The 21,036-nt window shown below is 47.1% G+C and overlaps 1 protein-coding gene and 1 long non-coding RNA gene across 6 annotated transcripts in view; one reads left to right on the forward strand and one right to left on the reverse strand.

The window, feature by feature from the left end:
• The window catches only part of Cpxm2 (carboxypeptidase X, M14 family member 2), a 96,932-nt gene extending 90,238 nt beyond the window's left edge, over positions 1–6,694 (forward strand). Inside the window, exons 12-14 of one of the 2 annotated variants that reach the window (XM_090345674.1) lie at positions 821–960; positions 1,880–1,979; positions 5,469–6,694. In XM_090345674.1, the coding sequence (XP_090201800.1) occupies positions 821–960; positions 1,880–1,979; positions 5,469–5,722 (494 nt within the window). In that variant the 3' untranslated portion in view covers positions 5,723–6,694. Of the gene's footprint in view, positions 1–820; positions 961–1,879; positions 1,980–2,838; positions 2,939–5,468 lie in introns of those variants that run through there. The other variant, XM_090345675.1, reaches the window with a different exon arrangement.
• A 1,301-nt stretch (positions 6,695–7,995) lies between these two features.
• Positions 7,996–16,331, reverse strand: LOC150053718 (uncharacterized). 4 transcript variants are annotated; one of them, XR_016537888.1, is made up of 4 exons: positions 16,233–16,331; positions 13,924–13,982; positions 13,497–13,593; positions 7,996–8,097 (listed from the first exon to the last, which is right to left on the reverse strand). It is a non-coding gene; the product is annotated as an uncharacterized LOC150053718 (long non-coding RNA). The 4 variants fall into 4 exon arrangements; XR_016537889.1 differs by lacking the exon at positions 7,996–8,097 and adding an exon at positions 10,358–10,471; XR_016537890.1 differs by lacking the exon at positions 7,996–8,097 and adding an exon at positions 13,013–13,051.
• Between the last annotated feature and the right edge of the window lie 4,705 nt (positions 16,332–21,036).

Here is a 21,036-nt window from a genome sequence, read left to right on the forward strand (position 1 = left end):
TTGAGTGGTGATAAAGAAATGGATGGAACACAATGCAACATTTTGGCAATAAGGAAATCCTTTATTTCTGTGATGTCCAGTCAGTTGCTGCAGTGTAACAAAACATGACCAACTCTTAGTAACGTATAATAAGCATTTCTTTCTCAGGTGTATCTGTAGATCATCCGCGCAGAGCTGGTTGATTCTAGACTACAGGTTAGATTCACATCTGTTCCACTCATTGGTCAGTTTCTTGAGCACTGGCTTGTGGAAATAAGCCAAGCCTCCTAAGACTTCGGCACATGGTCACCTCTTGTTCTTTTGGCCTAAATGTGACCTATAAAAAGGCCAGAGTCAAGGAGCCCTCGCGTTTTGAAAAAGAAACTGAAAAGCTACATGGCAAAAAGTATCCATGTAGAAAGGAATGGAGGAAGAAGTTCACTGATAACTCAAACAGGTTCACAGGCTGTTACAGAACCACCCAAATAACACTGGTTATTTTTAAGATAGGGTACCACAGTACAACTGTATAGCAACCCACTTATTTTAGGTTTCCCCTCATAAATGGGAGGATAGGTACACACTACACAAAGTCCAGCTTCTTCTGCCAGGATGAAATCTTATGGGCTTCTCTGACCTGGCTGTCTTGGGACCACAATCTTCCCGATCACAGCGTCTGATGCACCTAGGACGATAGGCAGGAGCTACTGGTGCCCAGCTTAGAGCTCACTGGTTCTTGACGCCTCGCTGTCTAATAGAAGTCTCTTTGTCAGCATTCCTGCTTCCTCCTTTGTACCCCTTCTTGCATCACTCAGTTAAACATGTCTTCTGGGCTTTGCAGGTCTGAATGATTTCAGCTATCTTCATACAAACTGCTTTGAGCTGTCCATCTATGTGGGCTGTGATAAATACCCGCATGAAAGTGAACTGCCTGAAGAGTGGGAGAACAATCGGGAATCTCTGATCGTATTCATGGAACAGGTATGGCCACTCGGGAATCTCTGATCGTATTCATGGAACAGGTATGGCGAGTGTGTGACTGTGAGGAGAGGGAGTTGCCCCGGGCTAGACTAGGGCTGAAATCATTGCATCGACCAGTGTTTTAAGCCTTAGATATTGTCCTGGGCCAGCCACAGTGCTACTGGGCACTGATGTCTCTTTTCATGCCAGCAAACAGACCCTAGAAAGCAAAGCTCCCATGGGCTTCAGCAGGTGTTTCCCTGCTCTGCTGTGTGGGGAGTGGTGAAACTATTGGAGACAGCCTCCTTGGGTCCTTGGCTTAGTTTGCATTTATCACAAGAAAAGACTACCCACCAGAGGCTTAAACAGGTTCTGGGGACTGAAGCCAATCATCATGGTACCCGAGGCTGGGGTCCTCTGGGACTCTCTCGGTGGCTTGCAGGTGTCTGTCTTCTTGTCACTTCACATGGCCATCCTTTTGAGGGGCCACCTGTGCTCCCTCACGATGTCCCTGCCCATGTCCCCACCATGTTGGATCAAGACACACACAAATGGCATCATTAGTACACAATCATCTCTTTAAAAGCTTTGTTTCCCCCAGACAGTCACATTTGGCAGTAGTATGAAGGCTTCAAAACCTGAATCTAATGTAGCCCCTGATGCCGTGTATATACATATATATAATATAAATGAAATATATATTATATGATATATATGAAATCTTTTAATTCCAATGGAAAACTCCCTGGAAAACTCAAAGGAATGTGAACATCATACTCCCAATCCATGCGGAGCTAGGGGAGTCTTCTGAGCTGGGGTGGGCTGTGAGCCTTCTCAGTGGGCGCTGAGCTGACTTTAGGCGTATGGCCCACCTTCCTGTGCTGGTGGTGGCCAGAGCTGGTCTGTGGCTCATTCACTGTGTCTTGCGTTTTCTGAGCAGGTTCATCGTGGCATCAAAGGTATGGTGAGAGATTTACATGGGAGAGGAATCCCCAATGCTGTTATCTCCGTGGAAGGCGTTAACCATGACGTCAGAACAGGTAACTTTGAATGTATACAAACTGTCTCTTACTAAGAAATATGTAGTCCTCTGAAGGGTTTCACTTAAGTTGTAATCAAGACCAGAAACTTCTTACTTAGAGCCAAATTAGTATCTCCTTCCTCTACCTTCCCAAGAGACTTGTGAAAGCCAGGTTTCAGCTCATGCATCCTGGCTCTTCTGTCCTGTCCTTGGACTTGAAGACAACCATCTTCTAGTAGTGGTGGAGGAGTAGAATGGAGGAGTAGAGAAAATAGCTCTGACCCATCCTTGCAGCCCCTGCATTGGTGGTGGTGGAAGAGCTCAGCAGGGCTGGAGTGCAATCAGACAGGGATGGCAGCCATAGGTGTCTGGAGGGGGAAGTGAAGAAGTCGTTCGTGAGGGATAGAATCTTTGCTAAGCCCCAGGCAAGCAGGGCACTGGTGACTTATGCTTTTATCCTAGCTACTCAAGAAGCTTATATCTGAAGATTGTGGGTCTAAGCCAGCAAGGGCAGAAAAACCCATGAGAATCATCTGTCTTGTTACTTACCATAAAGGCAGAAGTGGACCCATGGCTCAAGTGATAGAGGTCATCCTTGAGTAAAAAAGCTAAGGGACAATTCCCAGACCCTGAGTTCAAGCCCTAATACTGGTACACACACACACACACACACATGCACACCCTCATGTGTCCTATAGTGTCAGGCACAGTGAGCTGGTTCTGCCACCTGCTTCCCACTATTTTTGTGGACCAACAGCCATCTGTGATGTTGAGGGGGTTACTGTATCTTTGTTTTTCATCTGTACTCTCTTCCCCAGAGTGGAAGTCCCTTGGCTTCTGCTTTGTCCCCTCAGATGTTATTATCTCACTCTGTTCAGCTGTCAGCTCTGGCCACCCTGAGCATACTGCACCGTTGCCTGATCTCTTCTACCTGTCTGCAGCACTTTCCCCCTTCTACCAGGCCACCTAACAAGCTAACACCAGGCCTCTTCCATTGCAAAGGTCAGGAATCATCCACTGTTACTTTGTTGTTCTTGTTTTAATCACAAACTCACTGCCACTTAGAAGAGGTGGTTACTCAATGAGTATTTATCAAATGAATGAATGGATGGATGGATGGATGGGTGGATGAATGAATGAACAGATGTGTGAGTGGAAATTGTAGGTCTCTTTCCAGGGTTGCACAGTGAATGGCAGAACTGTGAGTGGAGCCACAGATCTGCGCTTCCAAATCCAGACACGGGTTCTCCTGACTAGGCAGAAGGACCCCTCCCTCCTCTGCATACCGTCCTTTACATTAATGAACTTAGCTCTGTGCAGCTTATCCCACTGGCCTGCCAGGAAGTGGAGACTCGGGTTTGTAGGAGGAAGTGAGACGAGAATTTATCTTGGCCCAGGGATTCAGTATCCTGTTGTCTGGCCCAGAAGGCCAGTTGTCTAAATCTATAAATGCATTTGAGCTTCCAGACTGCTATAGATTGCCCCCAATGACAGTCTTTCCATTTATTTACCAATTCCCTTGCTGAATAGTATTTTCTGAACTTTTCTAACATTTGCAATGACCATCTTGTAGTCATTGAAGTTTTATGCTGTATTACAGATACTTTTGTACACAATAGCTCTTTGTAGGCATTCATTTAAAAATCATTAATTTATTTATTCATTCATTCTTGCAACAAATGTGAACTGGGCAGCTATAATGTGTCCTGAGAGGGCTAACGACCACTATGTAAGTGTAGGACAGGATTTATATTTTACATAATACTGCAGAGCTTCTTTGTAAGATCTTGGGCCATTCATTGCACTGTTTAGTGCCTGTAAGAAAACCTGAGGGTTTTAAACTGCCTGGGAAGTAAAAAGGCCCTGGAGCCTCGTAAGCATGCTTTGTCTAATGGGCTCTGAATTTCAAGCCCTATAATCGAGGAGACAGTTTGGATGAGCTAATGTGAAGCCCACTGCTCTTCCTTTATTTCCCCCTATAAATACTTACCCAGTGAGCCCTCCTGACTGATGCCTCCGTTCCTGCACAGGGCACAGCTCATTGGTTCCCGCATCTTTTGGTGCTCCACCAGGGTACAGATTTTGCCTTCATTTCTTTCTATGGATTATGTGAGTTGACAGGCATCATTTCAGGGGGGATTTTGCACAAAGTAAACAGAAGTATTACATGGAATTCCACACCGAGGAAGAATGCATCTGAGATGCATCTAAATGTATTAGCCAAATATCTGGCTTGGAATTCCACAGGACAACTGCCCTTTGACCCACCAACAAATGGACAGTCACTGGACCCTGGGCTGCCCCTTCTGTATGCAGATGCCAAGTAGTGGGGACTTAGTCGACTTTCGAAAGTGGTTCTATGAGAGCTCAGTGCTTATGTTGTGAACTGTGAGATTTTTCTGATAAATCACCCACCCTCGTGGCTTCTGGGCAGGCGCATGGGTGGACGTTGACCTGAGAGTGGGCAGCCTGAGCGCCCCTCACAGTCCTTACTCAGGGCATCTCCAGTCCCCATCACTCCCCAGGCCAACCCTAGGGAGCCTACTTTCTGTCTATGCCCTCTGCCCTCTCACCTCCTCCGTGACACAGTGTCTTCCAGGCTCTGCTTCTGGCTTAGGTCCTATGTTAAACCAAGGACGCCTTCTGAAACACTTACTTCTCAACACTTGACAGTGAGCGCCACGCGTCTGTCAATACTGAGTACGCTGCTGACATGGAGTGGCTCGGGCTCATTCGAATGAGATGAAGAGAAGTGAGCAGCGAGGAAGGGGCATGTGAGAGTGGATGCAGGGGTGCCCTCATGGGCTCAACAGGGGAATCAGCTGAGGCCAAGATCCCATGCCCCACCCATCTATCTTCATCCACAGGGAGCTGAGGATGGGCCCGGATAGTGACCTGCAGAAATGGGGTGCCACAGGCTTGCCCTGGGTTCTGGCTGCAGCTTACTTAGTCTCCAGGCCTCCTGGTCTTCCCATGTGCAACTGTAGTCACTTGGAGCTTGGAGTTCCTGGGCGGTGGCTGCAGAAACTGTAGAGGGTCGTAGAAGGGAGTGCCAGCACCGGGGCTTTCTCCTTGGTAGTCTTGTCTAGCTCTTTCCAGAAGCAAAGAGTTCCACATCCTTTAGAATTGTTTTCTGTGTTTGTAGCCAAGAGAAGCCAGAAAGCCGCTCACTGATGGTTTTTCAAGATGGTGTTGTACGTGAAGGCACACTGTTTGCAAGTTCAAGTTTATGGTGAATGGCTCTGTTGTTGGTAATGGCCTCTCCATCTCTGCTCCAGTGTCTGAACTCTGCGGGGAGGCTTCACGCCCAACCACTTTCTGTTAAAACCATTAAGGTGGCCTTCATGGAGAAAAACATCTTGGCTTTCCATATACATTAAGAGCATCCGCCTGCAGGAGCTCAGGTTCCCGCTGCCGCCTCAGTGCTCTCCGCTCTGCCTACCAGGGCAGGTCTTGCAGGAGGTCTGGTGCTATTTGTGCTCTGAGCTCTCCTGGTTTCTTTCCACAGCCAGTGATGGGGATTACTGGCGCCTGCTGAACCCTGGAGAATACGTGGTCCAGGCGAAGGCAGAAGGCTTTACCGCCTCCACCAAGACCTGCAATGTCGGCTACGACATGGGGGCCACACGATGTGACTTCACGCTCAGCAAGACCAACCTGGCCAGGATCAGAGAGATCATGGAAAAGTTTGGGAAGCAGCCAGTCAGCCTGCCTGCTAGGCGACTGAAACTGCGGGGACGGAAGAGACGACAGCGTGCATGACCCTCCTGGACCCTTGAGATGCACCCCAGACTCTGCAAAGGAAATCTTCCCCAGTAGTAGCTCTGTAGAGGACCTGCTCAGGGTTTTGTCTGTAATTCAAGATGTACCTGGGAGCAGCTGTGCATTGCTATGCAGGCCCTGAGGGTCTTTCCTTTGTCCCCATTTATCCAGACACCTTGGATAGAGCAGCAGAGAACAGCTGGTGGGAGATAGTCAACCTCTGTCTCAAGAGAGGGGAGCCCCCTGGCTGCCCAGGAGAGAAAACCAGCCCCTCTCCCCACCCTCTGTTCCGTGATTTCAAGAATTCCCCGTGCATTGTATATTTGCAGTTGGCACAGCTGACACTGCAGACCCCTGCTGATCCCTTGTTGTCCCCTGGCCTGCGGACATTTCTGGGCTGCTACAAATGCACGCCACAGTCTATTGACAATAGAGGCATTGCTAAGTGAGTGCCAGTGTACCCCATGAATCAGCTTTGTTTTCTTTTGGTAACAAGGGTTATGTGTATCCAAAGAGAGACCACAGAGGCAAATTCCAGAGGGAGTTTTGGGAAGCTGTCCTTGTGTGACTTGCTGCTTGCAAGCCGAGTCCTCCGGGAATCTTGCCTCTCCGCCCACCCCAAACTCCCTGCTGGTCCAGTAGTCCCAGGATCTCAACAAATGGGGAGAACCAGAGGTGTCCTAAGTCTCCTGAGTCTCCTCTGAGACCTGAGTCTCCTCTGTGACCAGCTGCAACTTGAAAAGTGCGAGGAGGCTGGCCTGAAGTGGACTGCTCTTACAAGGGTGGAGTGCCAGCACCAGGGCTTCCTTCTACGTAGTCCTGCTTGGCTCTTTCCAGAAACAAAGACACCCATATGTTTTCTATTTTTCCTTCCATATTTGTAGCCAAGAGAACCCAGAAACCCATGCACTGTTGGCTTTTTGTACACCAACCTACCTTCCTAAGGTCCTGAGGTACTTGTCAGCAGGGGAGGTTCTCTGTGTGTGTGTGTGTGTGTGTGTGTGTGTGTGTGTGTGTGTGTATGTGTGTATGCGAGCGCGCGCGCGTGTGTATGTGTGTGTGTGCACGCATGTGCATGCGCGTGTGTGCGTGCAGGATGCCAGTTCTCTCAAGTTAGGCAACAAATGTTGGATGAAAATCTCTTAGGGTTATCTTGTGGCATATTATTTGGGGAAGGTTAATGAGTCAATAATCAATCCAAGAAAACAGTTGTATCTCACTTTTTCTTCACGTAGCTGCCTTGATGACTTAGGAAGAGTGAAAAAGAAAATAAAGCAAGCAAATGATAGTGGTCTTCCGGTGTGGTTCTTCTGGGTTGACTGACAGCCACCCAGGTGCCACCACCATTGCCTCTCTCTGAGGCTCGTCACCCTAGAGGAGCCTACAGTAGTGGCTGTCCTGTGTCCCCGTATAGGGCTTGTCAGCCCTGATGCCAATAGCTCAGTACCTTTCCTGCCCCTCCCCGGGGAAGATAAGTGTGCTGGATCCACAGGTGCATCCTAAAGACAGTAGGGAGAACATCTTTAGAGAAACAGCCCTCAGAAAACTGTGGACAGTCTGCATCAGGGTGAGCAGGCTGTTCTGATAAAGGGTCAGGCTGTCAGTATTTCAAGGCATTGTGCAGTCCTGTCACAACTCTGCCACTGAGGCACAAAGGCAGACATGCACCTACATAAGTGGCAAAGTGCGGCTGTAGCTCAGAAAACTTTATTTACCAAAAGTAAGTCTTGCTGGATGTGGTCCCAGACTAGAGACTAGTTGACTCCTGCTATAAGCTCATTGCCCAGTAGAACTTTTGGAGATGATGGAAACGTTCTGTGTAGGTTATCGAATGCAGGATTCTCAGCGGGCCCCAGAGGCACTGACTCAAACGCTTCTGCTCCATGTGAAAGGATGTTGAAGGGGCTACATGACACAGAAACACAATCCAGAATTGTTCGGTAATCACTGTACATTTTCCATAAGTTCTGAGGCCCAGTCTTTCACAGGAAACCCCAGGATTTACTCAGCCTTTGTCCCACAACTTTAATGAGACAATGAATTGTTCATGTGTCATTTGATGGAGTGTGATGGTGCTGGATTGAAATGGTATTTTGAGTGGCAGGGCTACAAACACTTCCCAGATTTGTAGGTTCCCATTTGCGTGGGGTGACCACCACTCTGCTCCTGTCCTCATCTCACAAGGGGCACTCACAGTGTTGAGGTTGGCCCTCACCACCCTGCAAGCCTAGCCAGGAAGCAGCAGTAGTCTCCTGCTGCTGGGCTCGGGGTACCAGCCTGACCTTTCCTGAAACTGTGAAGGTTTTCCTCCTGTCTTTTACCCCTTACCTTACCTTCTAACACAGCCTCAAGTTCCCCACCGAGGCACAGGAAATCTAGGGAAAATCAGGAGGAAGAGACAAGAGTTGGAACATAGGCTCAGAGTCTTTCAGTACCTTCTACTATGTGTGGAGAATAGGGGTCCTTTCACACTTTAAAGAGAATCTCTCAAAGCCGTAGGTAACCCCCCAAATCCACGATACAGGGATAGCAGCCAAGGCTGACTGGTATGTCAGGAGTAGCTGCTTGGAATTTGCTGTTAGAGATTCTAAGATTCTTAAGATGAATGAATACTGCAATTCACTAGTTATGTCTGTTGTGGCTATGGGAATAGGTAGTGGCAAGAATGCCTAGAATGTCTATCCTTGGTCTGTAGTTCAATCTTTCTGATCTTGGAAACAGAAAGTCTGTATCTAGAACTGTAGGTCCAAATTCATATCCCAGTGTCTCTAAATGTAGTATCCTTTCCATTGCCCTCTTTGAAGCCAGTAACTAGGTCCTCAGCAGCCTGAGGACTGCACGGTCCAACTTTCCCAGGGGCAGTTCATGCCCCAGTAAGCAAGAAGCTCTTGGGACTCATTCCAGAGACTAGAGGAGGAAGGATGGAACCCTAGGTATGATAATCCTGCCTGAGAAGCTTAGCAAGGAATTGCCTGAATATGCAGTAAGCCTCGAAGAAGCTAGAGGTCCGAGTCTAGGTGCTTTCCTTGCATCAGAGTTCCTAATCAGGTGTCCTGCTTGCTTGACCTCGTCTTAAGTTTCTGTTGAGGCTGGCATCAGTGGCTCATGTTTTTAATCCTAGCTACTCAGGAGGCTGAGATGGGAGGCTCACAATTCAAAACCAGCCTAGGCAGGAAAATCATGAGACTCTCTTCTCCAGTTGGTAGTAAGTGTTGAGGAAATAACAGGGAGGAAAAAACAGTTGGTTCCGTTCCTTAATTCTCTTTGTAAGTAGAGATGGTGCCATGTTTTTAATTTCTGGACAATGAAATGTCAACTAGAATTCTGGGAACCCTCATCCAAAATAGTATCATTTTTCCCTCCTTTATCTTTCTGTCAGCCTGAAATAGAGACATGAGAATAGTGCCAAGGAAGACATCTTTGATGGTGACTTTAAAGATGGAAATGAAGCACTGAGGAGGGCAGGACCCTAGGGCATAGGGCCTCTAAAGTGCCTCATTGGTCCCCAGTTGCCTCTCACTGGAGATTTCCAATTCCATTTCAGTGTCAGTTACTGAGGTTCTGTTATATGCAGCTGAACCTGTTTCCTAATGGATACCAGTTCAAACCCAGGTCTCTGATATAAAAGGCAGCACGTTCAACCTGGAAGCACCTCTGAGCACAGCAATGGGCTGGATCTGTTTCTCATTTAGTCCTCCTTCCTCAGAGTTCTGGAAATCTGAAGCCCAAATGCTGAGCTGAGCTGAGCTGAGCTGTGACTGACAAGAGTGGTTTGCTGAGGTATTTGCATCTCTGGTTTTCCATGGTCCTTGCGTGCTGAGGCCCTGGGCAGGCAGTCTCCTACATTCCCAGTCACTCTCGTCTCTAGCATTTCTCATACCAACGCTGGCCCTTGCCTCATAGCTCGGCAGCCGGTAAGGAAGGATTCGGGTGGCAATTTTAGCATTTCAACTCATTGTCCTCGCTGGAGCTGGAGCATTGCATGTCTGCACTTACATGTTTATGTATAAGTTCAGCCTTCTAAATCCACGCCAATAGCCTAGACAACTCTATATCTACAGAGAAATGTGGTGTTTTCAAGCATCGCTTCATCTAAGCCCTTCTAGTTGACCAGCTAATCAAAGAACTTCACAAAAACATTTCTTCTGCAGAACAGAACAGTAATGAGTTTCCGAGGCTGCCTGTTTGCTTGGCTCCTTCATCAAGGGTGAAATGATCTACTGAAGAAAGACATCTTGTTTTGGGAGGGGGTAGGTTTTGAATCAGGGGAGAGAGAAGGAGGTGGGGTGTGTGTGATGGCCAAAGCTTATCATCAAATACAACTGCCCAATAGTCTGCAGCAACCAAACCAAATGCCAGATCAGCATCCATAGTAACCACCCCAGAATGCCAGCTGCTAACTGCATATCAGAAGCCATACTTGTAGGAAGCCAGATCACTGACTTTAATGAATACACGTCAGAGGCCAAGCAGCTGCCTCTGTCTGCAAAGTACATCCAACACAGCCAGGATTTGAACACCGACAGCTTCCCTAGTCTTAGTCCCCGATTCCAACTGAGGACCAATTAGCAACAGTCAAATTCTTCACTAACCAATGGCAGAGGAGACTGCTGGGAGGAGGAGCTGGTGGGACAGCAGAGGTCTGGAGCAGCCAGATCCGTGCTATGTGCTTCCTGGATGTCAAGACACAGGTGCAGGAGTGCCAGGAGTCCTTCCTGCTGGCTGTCACTGCCATCGCCTTCCTATACTCTGGAGGAAGACCCATTAAGGAAAATGAATGGAGGAAGAGTGGTCATGTCTACTTCGGAAAAGCTAGATCCATTCAAGGCCTCTGTGACCACCAGCCATCCCACCCCAGATGGTGGGAATCTAAGAAGCCTTATGCCTTGTAAGGAGAGAATTGGAGGAGCCTGCTGGACCTTCTGAGGCTGGAGGGACAGGCACAAGAGTGAGGGAGAGCAGCAGCTCCAGTCCTTCAGATAACAGGCATCTGACAAGGGAGGAAAACACACATTCTGACTCAGCAGGTACCAGTTCAGCCCTCAGGAGCAGGTGGCTGAGCTAGGAAAGGGGAAGTAGGAGCAGACCTTGACCCTGAAGAGGCCCAAGTATCCATTTGGAGCCTGGGATCCTTTGGAACAGCGATGGGAAATCTTCTAGTACAGAAACACATTCTAACCATTCAACAACTGTGTGAAGTTCTTGTTCCCGCCTTCGGGAAGCTACTCAAAGCAGTGTCACCCAAGCCCTACAATGCAAATGCATACTTTTTGTTAAATGAGCTCTGGTGTCACCCGACCCCCCTGCATGGCTGCTGAAGTCCCACTCTGAAGGCTCTGGGACTCTGGCACCTTGCTTCCAGGCTCCAGTACAGAAGCCACACCGTGTGGGAGTCATGGGGTCCAGAATCTCTTCAGCGTAGGTCACATAGGCAACGTCAAAGGGAATGGGATATTGAGATATAACAGGACCATTCCAAAGAGGGGCATTCTATTTTCAACTATGCCTATTCAAAGGTTTTAGTAAATGAAGTGGAAAAATTGCTACTTCTCACAAAAGGAAGATAAATAGAATGGAACAAAGAAGCCACTGCAGAACAGGCCATAAGGTTTTGCTACAAAGCTATGTGTGGCAAGTCTGATATTTCATGATCACATCCCAGGCTTGTCCTATCCCACACAGTCCCACACAGTCCCAGGAAGCAGCCATGACACAGGGAAGATAGATGGAGAATGAGGCCCGTGGCTGGCTAGGAACTTGTCTGTGCTATTTTCCACCACTGAGAAAGAGAAATTCTGAAAACCTAGTATTTAGTGGCAGGATTGATATCTGGGGAGTTGGTGAGTGAGATGAGCTTTAAGAAAGAACAATATCTACACTGTGATTTTTTTCTAACTTTATGCCTTGGTTTGGAGGTTCCCTGAAAAATCAAATGTAAGACAAGAATGTGGGTTTGGAAAGATTTTTAAAGGGATGGTTCCAAGAGATAGGGGTGAGAGTGCAGTGGCAGTGATATGGAGAAGGAAAAGCCAAGATAAAGATGCTGCCTTGGGCAGTGATGGCACACGAGGTGGGACATTTGACAAGAATCTGGGGCCAGGTACCCTTAGCTCATGCCTTTAATTCTAACTACTCATGAGACTGCGATCTGAGGGTTGTGGTTTGAAGCCAGCCTTGGCAGGGAAGTACACTAGACTTAACTCCAATAAACTAAGCCAGAAGTGGAGCTATGGCTCAAGTGACAGAATGCTAGCTTTGAGCAAAAGAAGCTCAAGGACCTTGCCCAGGACCTATGTTAAAACCCCAGGGCCAGCAGATACACACACACAAAGAACAGGTACCCTTGTTGTCATCCTTGAAGGAGACAGTCGGAGCTCCGGTCTCCTGCTCATTTCCTATTAGACAAGAGTTGAACTTGGAGTGTTTACAGCCTGGATACACCCAGGCTGCTAGTAAGATACTGGGTACCCAAGGAAGGTTAGCAACTCAGAGCAGGAAGTGGATGCAAAGCCAGAGTCAAAGATGGAGCAAGATATATATATATATATATATATACATATATGTATGTATATATATATATATGCACCTGTAGTACCCAGAGGTATGTTTAAAAGGTGGGCCTTGGGAAATAGTACTGAGTGGAAGACATTCTGAATTCACCATTTCAACACTTTGACAGTGAAGGTCAGCTAATAATGTCCCTCCTTCATTTCTCTGATGCATTGTCAGTTGTACAAAAATCTTCACTATGTCTGCAATGAGAGCAGGAAGCAGACTGAAGAGTGTTTACTGAGCACCTACTGTTTACCAGGTACTGTTCTGGGATCAGGGGACAGGGAAGAGGGGCCATCACTTGCCTCTGCCCTCATGAACATGATATTTTTGAGGTGCTGCTGGGGTTGCTCTGAATGTGCAGCCCCAGGGAACTTGCAGAGGATGTGTCAAAAATGGAACTATGGATCACAGGTGGAAGGAGCCAGGTGAGTCCATCCCTTGATCAGGGCAGAGCCATGCCCAGCCATGATGCAGATAACCGTCATTTAGGATGCATAGGTGGTAAACATCCCCCCAAACAGTGGCTTTCTGGAAAGAACTGGGAGACTGGGGTTCGGAAATGGGAATCCTCTCGCTGATAGGTAGTCATAGGTCGTGGGGGAGAAGCCGATCCCGGTCCTGTGAAATCAGGCGAGGCTGATGGAATCTACTGCCCTCGCACACATGCGTAACACTTTTCCAAATTCACTTCTACAATTGTATACCAGACCATTCACGTGCATTTGCAGAATGCTCCACAGCCAGGGAAGAGTGTCTTCCTCCCTCTTGTCAGTTCTGCACCTTAAGGAAGGAGGTTTTGATGCAGCAGGGGGGATGGAGTTGGCAACGTGAATGGGGGTGGAGAGGGGAGATCTAGGGAGCCACTGGCAACTCCTTTGCCAGATGAGAGACAATAGAGATCTAGATAGGGCATTAGCCGGAGGGGACAGGACCTCTGAGGCATTGCCAAGAGGAGACCACAGTGTGGGTTTCTATACAGATAGCGAGTCTCAAATCCACAGGTGTAGCTCACCCACTTGGACCTTCCATAGTGTTAAAGCTAGACTCAGCCTCTAGCACCTTCAAGCTAGCCTTTTCCCCTCATCTGCTAAGACTCTGGCTAAGGTGAGGATGCTTAATGATCTCAGGAACAGCAGACCACTGTGGTCTTAACTGTTCATTTCACTCTGTTTGGAGCCATTTGCTTTTTCCCTGAGCTGATAAAATCCATTGGCTTCACCTAAACAAACCAGAGTGCTCTTGTTGCTTTACAAAAGCAAGATTTTCTTCCACTCTTCAAAGTCTTTGTGTCCAAACCACTCGCCTTCCTTCTTGTACTGAAAAGAAGGAAACAGAAGTCACCCTTACGTGGCTTGGAAGAGGAGTGTACTGTCTCCTTTTCTTAAGTGGTTAGACTTTTTGCAGTGAGCAGGATTTCTTTCTATACATTGTTGATGGATTTGAGGGTATGCCAAGTTTTCTAATAATGCCTCTGAGTATAGTAGAGTAGGTTTGTCCTATGTGCAATAGCTGACCAGAGAATATAATTAGTCCTTTTCTAGTCCTTGCCTGTTGAACCCATCCATCTTGTAATGTTTCCTACACAAAAGAACTAATATCTTTCTGGGGGACAAACATCCCTTCTGCTGGAGATTAAATAGTCGTACCCATCAGCTGTGTCTTCTGAAGAAATTCTGTGTTCTTTGTGTGGAGAGGCGTCAATCTGCTGAAAAATTAACAGGATCGGATTCCACACTTAAGTGACTATCAATCATCTCACTCCTCATAAATGCCAGGGGCTGATTTATATTCTTGTTCCTGACATGAGTTCTGTATTTACCGTTTATGAGGAGATAGAAAAGTGGTGATAGACGAGAGAAATGTGAAGCTCTTTCCTGGGGTACCTGCCTTGTTATCTCGAGCTCCCACACTATGAGGCATTACCCCCCTGAAGCCCAAAGTCTCTGAAGAGTGGGCATTCATAGAGGCCTATGCACTGACCTGTCTGCCTGACTGCCAGAGGCTGAATAGCACTACCAGGGGAAACTAGGCTGTTTTCAAAAGGGGACCATTGCCGGACCTCAGAGCAGCATTAACCTGAAAAGACTCTTGAGTTTTTTGGCTGCAGTGGTACTGGTACCACGTGGTTGGGTGTGCAAGAACATGGTGCTCTGGACCCTGCTACTCTAAGCTCCTGTAAGTCAGTTAAAAGTAGATATAAGCACAGAGTCCTTGGGTCTGATTAGTTAAGATTCCATGAGCCCAGTGAGGAGCCTACCTCTTACCCAGGCCCCTACCCTATTTGCGAGGCTACTCTGCTGAGCTGCACATGAGCCACACTCTCCGGAATAGACTAGCCCAGCGGAGCTCTTGGGAGCAGCGTCTACTGGTGGGCAGTCCCTGCCTTTTTCTGCTGGCCCCCTGTGATAGGGAAGACCCTCAATCCTTGGTCATTTCATGATCCTAAAGGAAGGGCTGTGTTTGGGGGAGAGGGGGCGAGACATGAAAACTACTGGCTATGAGCAGAACTAGCATGGAGGGAAACGGCCTTAGTTTGGGTCATGCTTGTTATTTCTAGCCTCATGGATGCATCTTATTTTTCTGTTTCCCAAATCCCGCCAGTCTGTTCCCAAGCTTGTGCTGTGCTGGTTGAGTCTGAGGAAATGACAGGATGAGAAGCAGCCCTGGAGCGTGTACTAGCACGCTCTGCTCTCAGAGTGCTGCTGGTGGGTTCTCTTTTGAAATTAAGGATCTCTGTGTAAAGCTGTACTTTGTGGTGTCAAGATAACTCTGGCTCTGGGCTGGGATGCAGGACAGTCTGAGCCTGGTCCTAAATAAGCTCTCTTCCTGCAGCCAATTGCCCCCAGATGAGAATTCATGAACTTTACTTGCCTCCACCTGGGGGCGGGGGGGCAGAGTATTGGCGAACAATGTGCTCCAGTGGGAAGCTCGGCTAAAAATGTTCCTCCAGATAGATCTCATAGCTTCCTCTTCAGAGGTACAAGGAAAGGCTGCTTGCTAGGTATGCAGTGATAGAGTCTGGAGTAGCTTGGTGAAGTTTTCTTTGGTATTGAAGTAGTGTATGTACAGGGAGGCCTGCCTCTCTCCCCCAGTAGGTATCTTCTTTCTTTGGAGTTAGGAAACCGTTAGAGTGTCTCACCTTCCCCGAGTTACTGTAAAGTGTATTCAAAGGGAAGTTCCTATCTTTCTAATGGTGAACTCAAGGCTGAGGGCATTGTCAGAAAATATGAGAGCCTATGTATGGGTTTACGATTTGGAATGGCTCACATAAATCTTTTAGCCTTTAAGAAAGTCCACATACTTATCTATAAAATGAAACAAAAATATATCCACATTTTCTATCCTCTTAAAATTGTCCTCTTCTCTGGGGGTCATTGGCCCACGCCCACAATCTGTGCATCTCAGGAAGCTGAGATCTGAGGATTGAAGTTTGAAGCCAGCCCAGACAGGAAAATTCATGAGATGTTGACTTCCAATTAAGACATCAGAAGCCTGGAAGTGGAGCTGTAGCTCAAAGTGGGTCCTGAGCAATAACGCTGTTACAGTGCCCAGGCTAAGAGTGCAAGCTCCATAGCCAGCCAAAGCCATCGTCCTCTTCGTGGTGATGACGTACACTGTTTTGATTGCCTTTCATTTGTATTTAACAATATTGGTGCAACCTGTGGTCACACATATTTTGCAAATGTCTATAAGGCCCAAAGGACCAGAGCAACCACCCAGGATGACAGCCACAGCAAATGCTCAGTGGAAGAAACACGTGAGCGGGTTGGACGCCCATGGGCGTAGAGTGATGACCAGAAACCAGGTGGTAACAAAGATCATAGGGGATTGTTTCAGGTAAATCTTTCCACCTTGATCCCGGAGCATAGTAAAGGCTGATTTTGGGGTAGCCATTATTGTCTTATTTTTATTATTCTCACTAAAGGTAGCATGTGATGCTAGTAGATGGTCTTACCTCCGCAAATATTAGCCTATATCTGCTTCCAGCGCTATCTTCATGGAACCACATTGGCTCTGCGTGAAGAGACTGTCTTCATCTCATGGCCCCAGTACTTAAAGGTGTAAGAGGGGTGTACGTGCTTATTAACTCCTAGCCTCAGTATCTAAGGAGCTTTGTTGTGACTTCTTACTTAGGCAACAAACAGCTCAGCCAGGCATTGTCTTGCCTGGTTTCATGGTTTCTATGGAGACCAGGATGAAGACCAATATAGTTTCCAAAGCCTTAACACCTTCCTTACATAGTCCAGGGAGAGTGATGGGTTCTTCTATGGGGTCGCAGGTTGATAGGTGTGTGTGTTTGTGTGTGTGTGTGTGTGTGTGTGTGTGTGTGTGTGTGTGTGTGCAAGCATGTGTATTACAGAGTTTGGACCTTGTATATCTGCATGTGCACAGTACAAAGTCTATGATGACATGGGGGAAATTTCTAAGGCCTGAGATCCACCTGACAGGGGCTCTAAGCCCTTCTACTTGGTGGCTAGTGCATGTTAACCAACAAGTTCAAGGTCAAGGGCATCAGAATGCAGTTACCTATTATAACAGTTCTGGTCTTCTATGGAGGCAAAAGTAAGGGCTGTGGCCAGCACCTCTGGATGTGTGTGGAAAGGCCGCAGGTATGCATGCTTTTGTGTAAGATGTTCTTTGTTGTGAGAAGCTCACATCCATATGGGATGTGAACGGGTAGAGCAGGAACTGGGGTATGTGATGTACATGCTTTAGAGCCTAGAGCCACGATGATGCTCAGGGACTCCGGAAAGTTGCCTAGTTTTTGCTGAGACCCATTTACCTCCCTCTGTCAAGGCCAGATTCTTGTCACCATAGTGACACACCATAATATTTGCTCTGGTCAGCATCCACATGATGTGTCACCTAGCTGGCATCTCTTTCCACTGTGACTTGGGTACCTTGTCCCCACCCAGCCTGAGCTTTGTGTCCTGATACTCAGAGCTGCTTGGATCAGTCCTGCAACTTGAAAACCACTGAGCCAGTACAGCGGTTTGGAATCTCCTCTGTCACACATTCCTCCAATTTAATACGTTAAACAGTATAAATAGAATTGGTAAGAAAATTGCTTTTCTTACCAATATGATTCCATATTGAAATGGAATCATAAAAATATTTTAGTAGACAAGTGTGTTATATAGGAATAAGGGTACTTTATTACTGAAGGTTTGACGGCCTGTTCCTGTTGATTAGACTTTTGAAATAGCAAAGAGCCTAAGTGCTATTTTTAGAATTCAGCAATTGTCATGTGATGTGAAAATACCTGTGGTTACCAGTGGTGACCAAGTAGCAAAGGCTGCTGATTCTATTTTGATGTGTCACCCACATTCACAGCGGGAGGAAGGCTAAGCTCTTGCAGTTGTGAAAACAAAGGAGATTTTCCACATCCAAATTCACAAAACCCAAAGGGCACATGGATTCTCACAGGAGAGCCCCGGATCTCGTGGATCCTTCGCTTATCTCCACAAGCTCAACTGGTCAACCACAGCAGGACCTAGGCACTACAGATAAATTAGTTTCGTTCAGTGCCTATCAGAATCAGCCAGGAAAGCCCTTAGCCACTCATACTTGGTCATTTTCTCATGATCCCCAGAGTCTTTCTGTTTCCATTGAGAAATGTTGACCCACATCCTAGGTTAACCCACAGCTTTGGGGGATAGTGATCACTGTGGACGTGCTGGTTTAAAGTATTATGAAAGGAAAGACAACTGCAGAGAGATACAAGCAGCAAGTCCACTGACAAGGAAGGTGGATAGGCAGGAAACAGAAGGTACAGCTATCCCCTGCTCTCATCTCTGAGTCCTGATCTATGGCAGGGAGTTGGTCCCATAGTCTGATCCATTTCCGGTTGGTAGAATTCAGCAGGAAAGCAGCTCCTAGAAGTGGCTCTGTGGGCGTCTCACTTCCGCTGTGATAATTGATGTTCGGCCCTCAAGGACCATGCGTTCAAGCTGCTAATAGGTTGACATTAAAAGAAGTGGGGGAGGGTTGCCAGCAAGTACACTGGACTAATTTAGTCGTGGTAAAGACACTGCAGGAGCTGAGTGTGGGAGGGAGCATTCTCCCAGCTCCCTGACTGTTTGCCATTAAAAAGGCGCCCGCTTGCTAACACGTTGTAGAGAAAAGTCACTTTGAGACTACAACTGTTGGATAAATAAGGAGACTTTTTTTGGTAGAAGACGTTTATAGGCTATATGGGGTGAATTTCAGTGACGCTGAAAGCATCTGAGAACTGCACTGTCTTACCTGCTTCTTCTGCTTCTCTGTGACTTATTGAAGGGCACTAGACCCCTCCCCCATCCTTTATCCATTTTCTAATATATTATCAGAAAAGACAGTCTGTCAGTAGTCCAGTTTTAACAGGAAATTAGCCATTTGCATGATTCAGGAAACCTGGTGTCAAATTTATGTGTCAATGTGGCTAGGGAAGAGTGGCTAAGAAATGAATCTAATCCTAATCTCCCTGCAGTTCTAAAGCCATTTTCCAGAAGTGGCCAACATCTGCTCAAATGTCACTTGACAGCACAGAGATTATTGCCCTCAGGAATGGGCTTGGGGCTGAGCAGCTAGTCAGAGCAGGCTCTAAAAGCAAACTCTGCAGGTTTCTGGGAAGACATCTGGCTTCAGGGCAACAGCACCAGCCACTGCCTGGGTTTCTACCGTGCTTTCACACTTACCTCCCCCACAGGCACTGGACCCAATTCCTTAAAATAAATGTCTTAATATACATTGGTCCTATTTCTCTAGAGAACCTTCTCTGGTGTTGGATGCATTATTTTCTCTTGAATAACTTTGAGGCAAAATCAGGAAAACATGACTCAGACACAACACACACGAAGATAGATACATGACTGCATACCAGGTATGAGATTAGAAGAGTCTCAGGCCTGGAAGGAATCGAGAAACATGGGAACGCGCAGCTTCCTTTTCCTTTCTTTCTTTTAAACATTCCTTAGAGCATACGAGGAAGTACCCATCTCTCTTCAGGCAAGGTCATCTTGGTAGCTTCATCTTGCCAGTCCTTTCTATAAGCCTCTCTCTCTCTCTCTCTCTCTCTCTCTCTCTCTCTCTCTCTCTCTCTCTCTCTCTCTCTCTCTCTCTCTCTCTCTCCCGCCCCTCTTTTTTCCCTCTTTTTCTCCCTCTCTCTCCCTCATTCTCCCTCTGCCAATCCTGGGGCTTGAACTCAACTTGGGCTGGGCTCCTTTTTCTCCAGTCTAGCACTCTACCACTTTGAGTCACAGCACCACTTCTGGCTTTTTCTGTAATTAATTGAAGATAAGATACTTTTCTGCCTGGTCTGGCTTTGAACCACAGTCCTCAGATCTCAGCCTCCTCAGTAGCTAGGATTATAGGCATGAGCCACCAGTGCCTGGCTACATTTCTCTGTCTTGAAACTTCTTCTCTCATTGGTTGCTGGGTCCTCCCTAGTTTTCATTGTATGCCTCTTCATCTTCTGTGTCTATCATTCTCTCACTACCTGCTCCACAACCCCCCGCATTCTCTGTGCTCTCCTCACCAAACACACAGCTGTTGTGAAATCTATGTGTGTAGTTTCAGACACCTTCTAAATTTTGATGATTACCAGATCCTATCTTCATCTGAAGTTCTCCCTCCTTCTTCAAAGCCACCCAACCAACTGTCCACTGGATTTCCCACGTGGCCTGTGTTTCTTCCAATTCAATGCATCCCCACCCAGACTCACTCCTCCCACTCCCCCACTAGGGCTTCAGCTGATAGAATTCCTACCCAGGCTTCATCAAGCAAGAATCCCCCAGCCCCAGAACAAGTCCTTCTTTTCTTTCCATCCCTAATTGAAACAGCAATAGAAATGCCTTTTATAAATACTCAGCGGAATTAAATTGCCTCATTCTGAAACACAATAATTACTCCAGAAATAGTCCATGATGTCTATAAAGGGATAATTGGCTGCCTGTGATCCTGGATAACACCTGAAACAAGTAACAGATGCATTTGGGGTTTTAGCCCAAGTGGAAAACAATAACCAGGGACTGTAAAGAGACACGGTGGCTGTCAGGGGGTTGCTAAGTCTGTGGCACCATGCAGTGGGAATGTCTTAATGCATTCAGGCTACTTTAATTAGATGCCCAATGTTGGGGACAGAAGGGGGGCTTGTCTACAACATAAATGCATTTCTCACAATCTGGGGGCTCAGAAATCAAATATTGGGACATTGGCACAATTGCTTTCAGGTTCATCGCCATCTTGGTTTTGTGTCTCATGTTGGAGGGCTGCATGGAAGCTCTCTGGAGTCTCCTTCAGAAGATCACTAATCCCATTCATTTTGAGCACTCCACCCTCCTGGCCTAATAACTTCCCCAAAGCCCTTCTTCCTACAGCATCACCATGGGAGTAAGGGTTTCCAGGTATAGATTTGGTGGGTGGCAGAAACATTCAGAATGCAAACTCAGCCGTAAGTGGAAAGACAAGATGTAGTTGAGAGTTATAGACCTCTAGGGACCTGAGGCCTTGTTATGTGACTTTTTGTCCTATGGACACGGAAAACCATAGAGAATTCTAGAAGGGTTGTGAGAAGATCAGATGGATGTTCTAGAAGATGACTCTGCTCCAATTGGGGCAGGTTTTGGTAGAGCCAGAATGGAGCTCAGATTCCTTGTTCCACTTTGCTTGCTCTGTGGTAGGGCTCAGACTCCATGAACTTGCCGTTCTCCACAGGATTCTGAGACTTTCTTCACTTCACAAAACTTGGAGATTCTGCTGTGGTCTCCGGAAAGATGCAT

Source organism: Megascapheus bottae, chromosome 15 (genome assembly GCF_031878675.1).
Source record: "Megascapheus bottae isolate mThoBot1 chromosome 15, mThoBot2.hap1, whole genome shotgun sequence".
Taxonomy (NCBI): domain Eukaryota; kingdom Metazoa; phylum Chordata; class Mammalia; order Rodentia; family Geomyidae; genus Megascapheus; species Megascapheus bottae.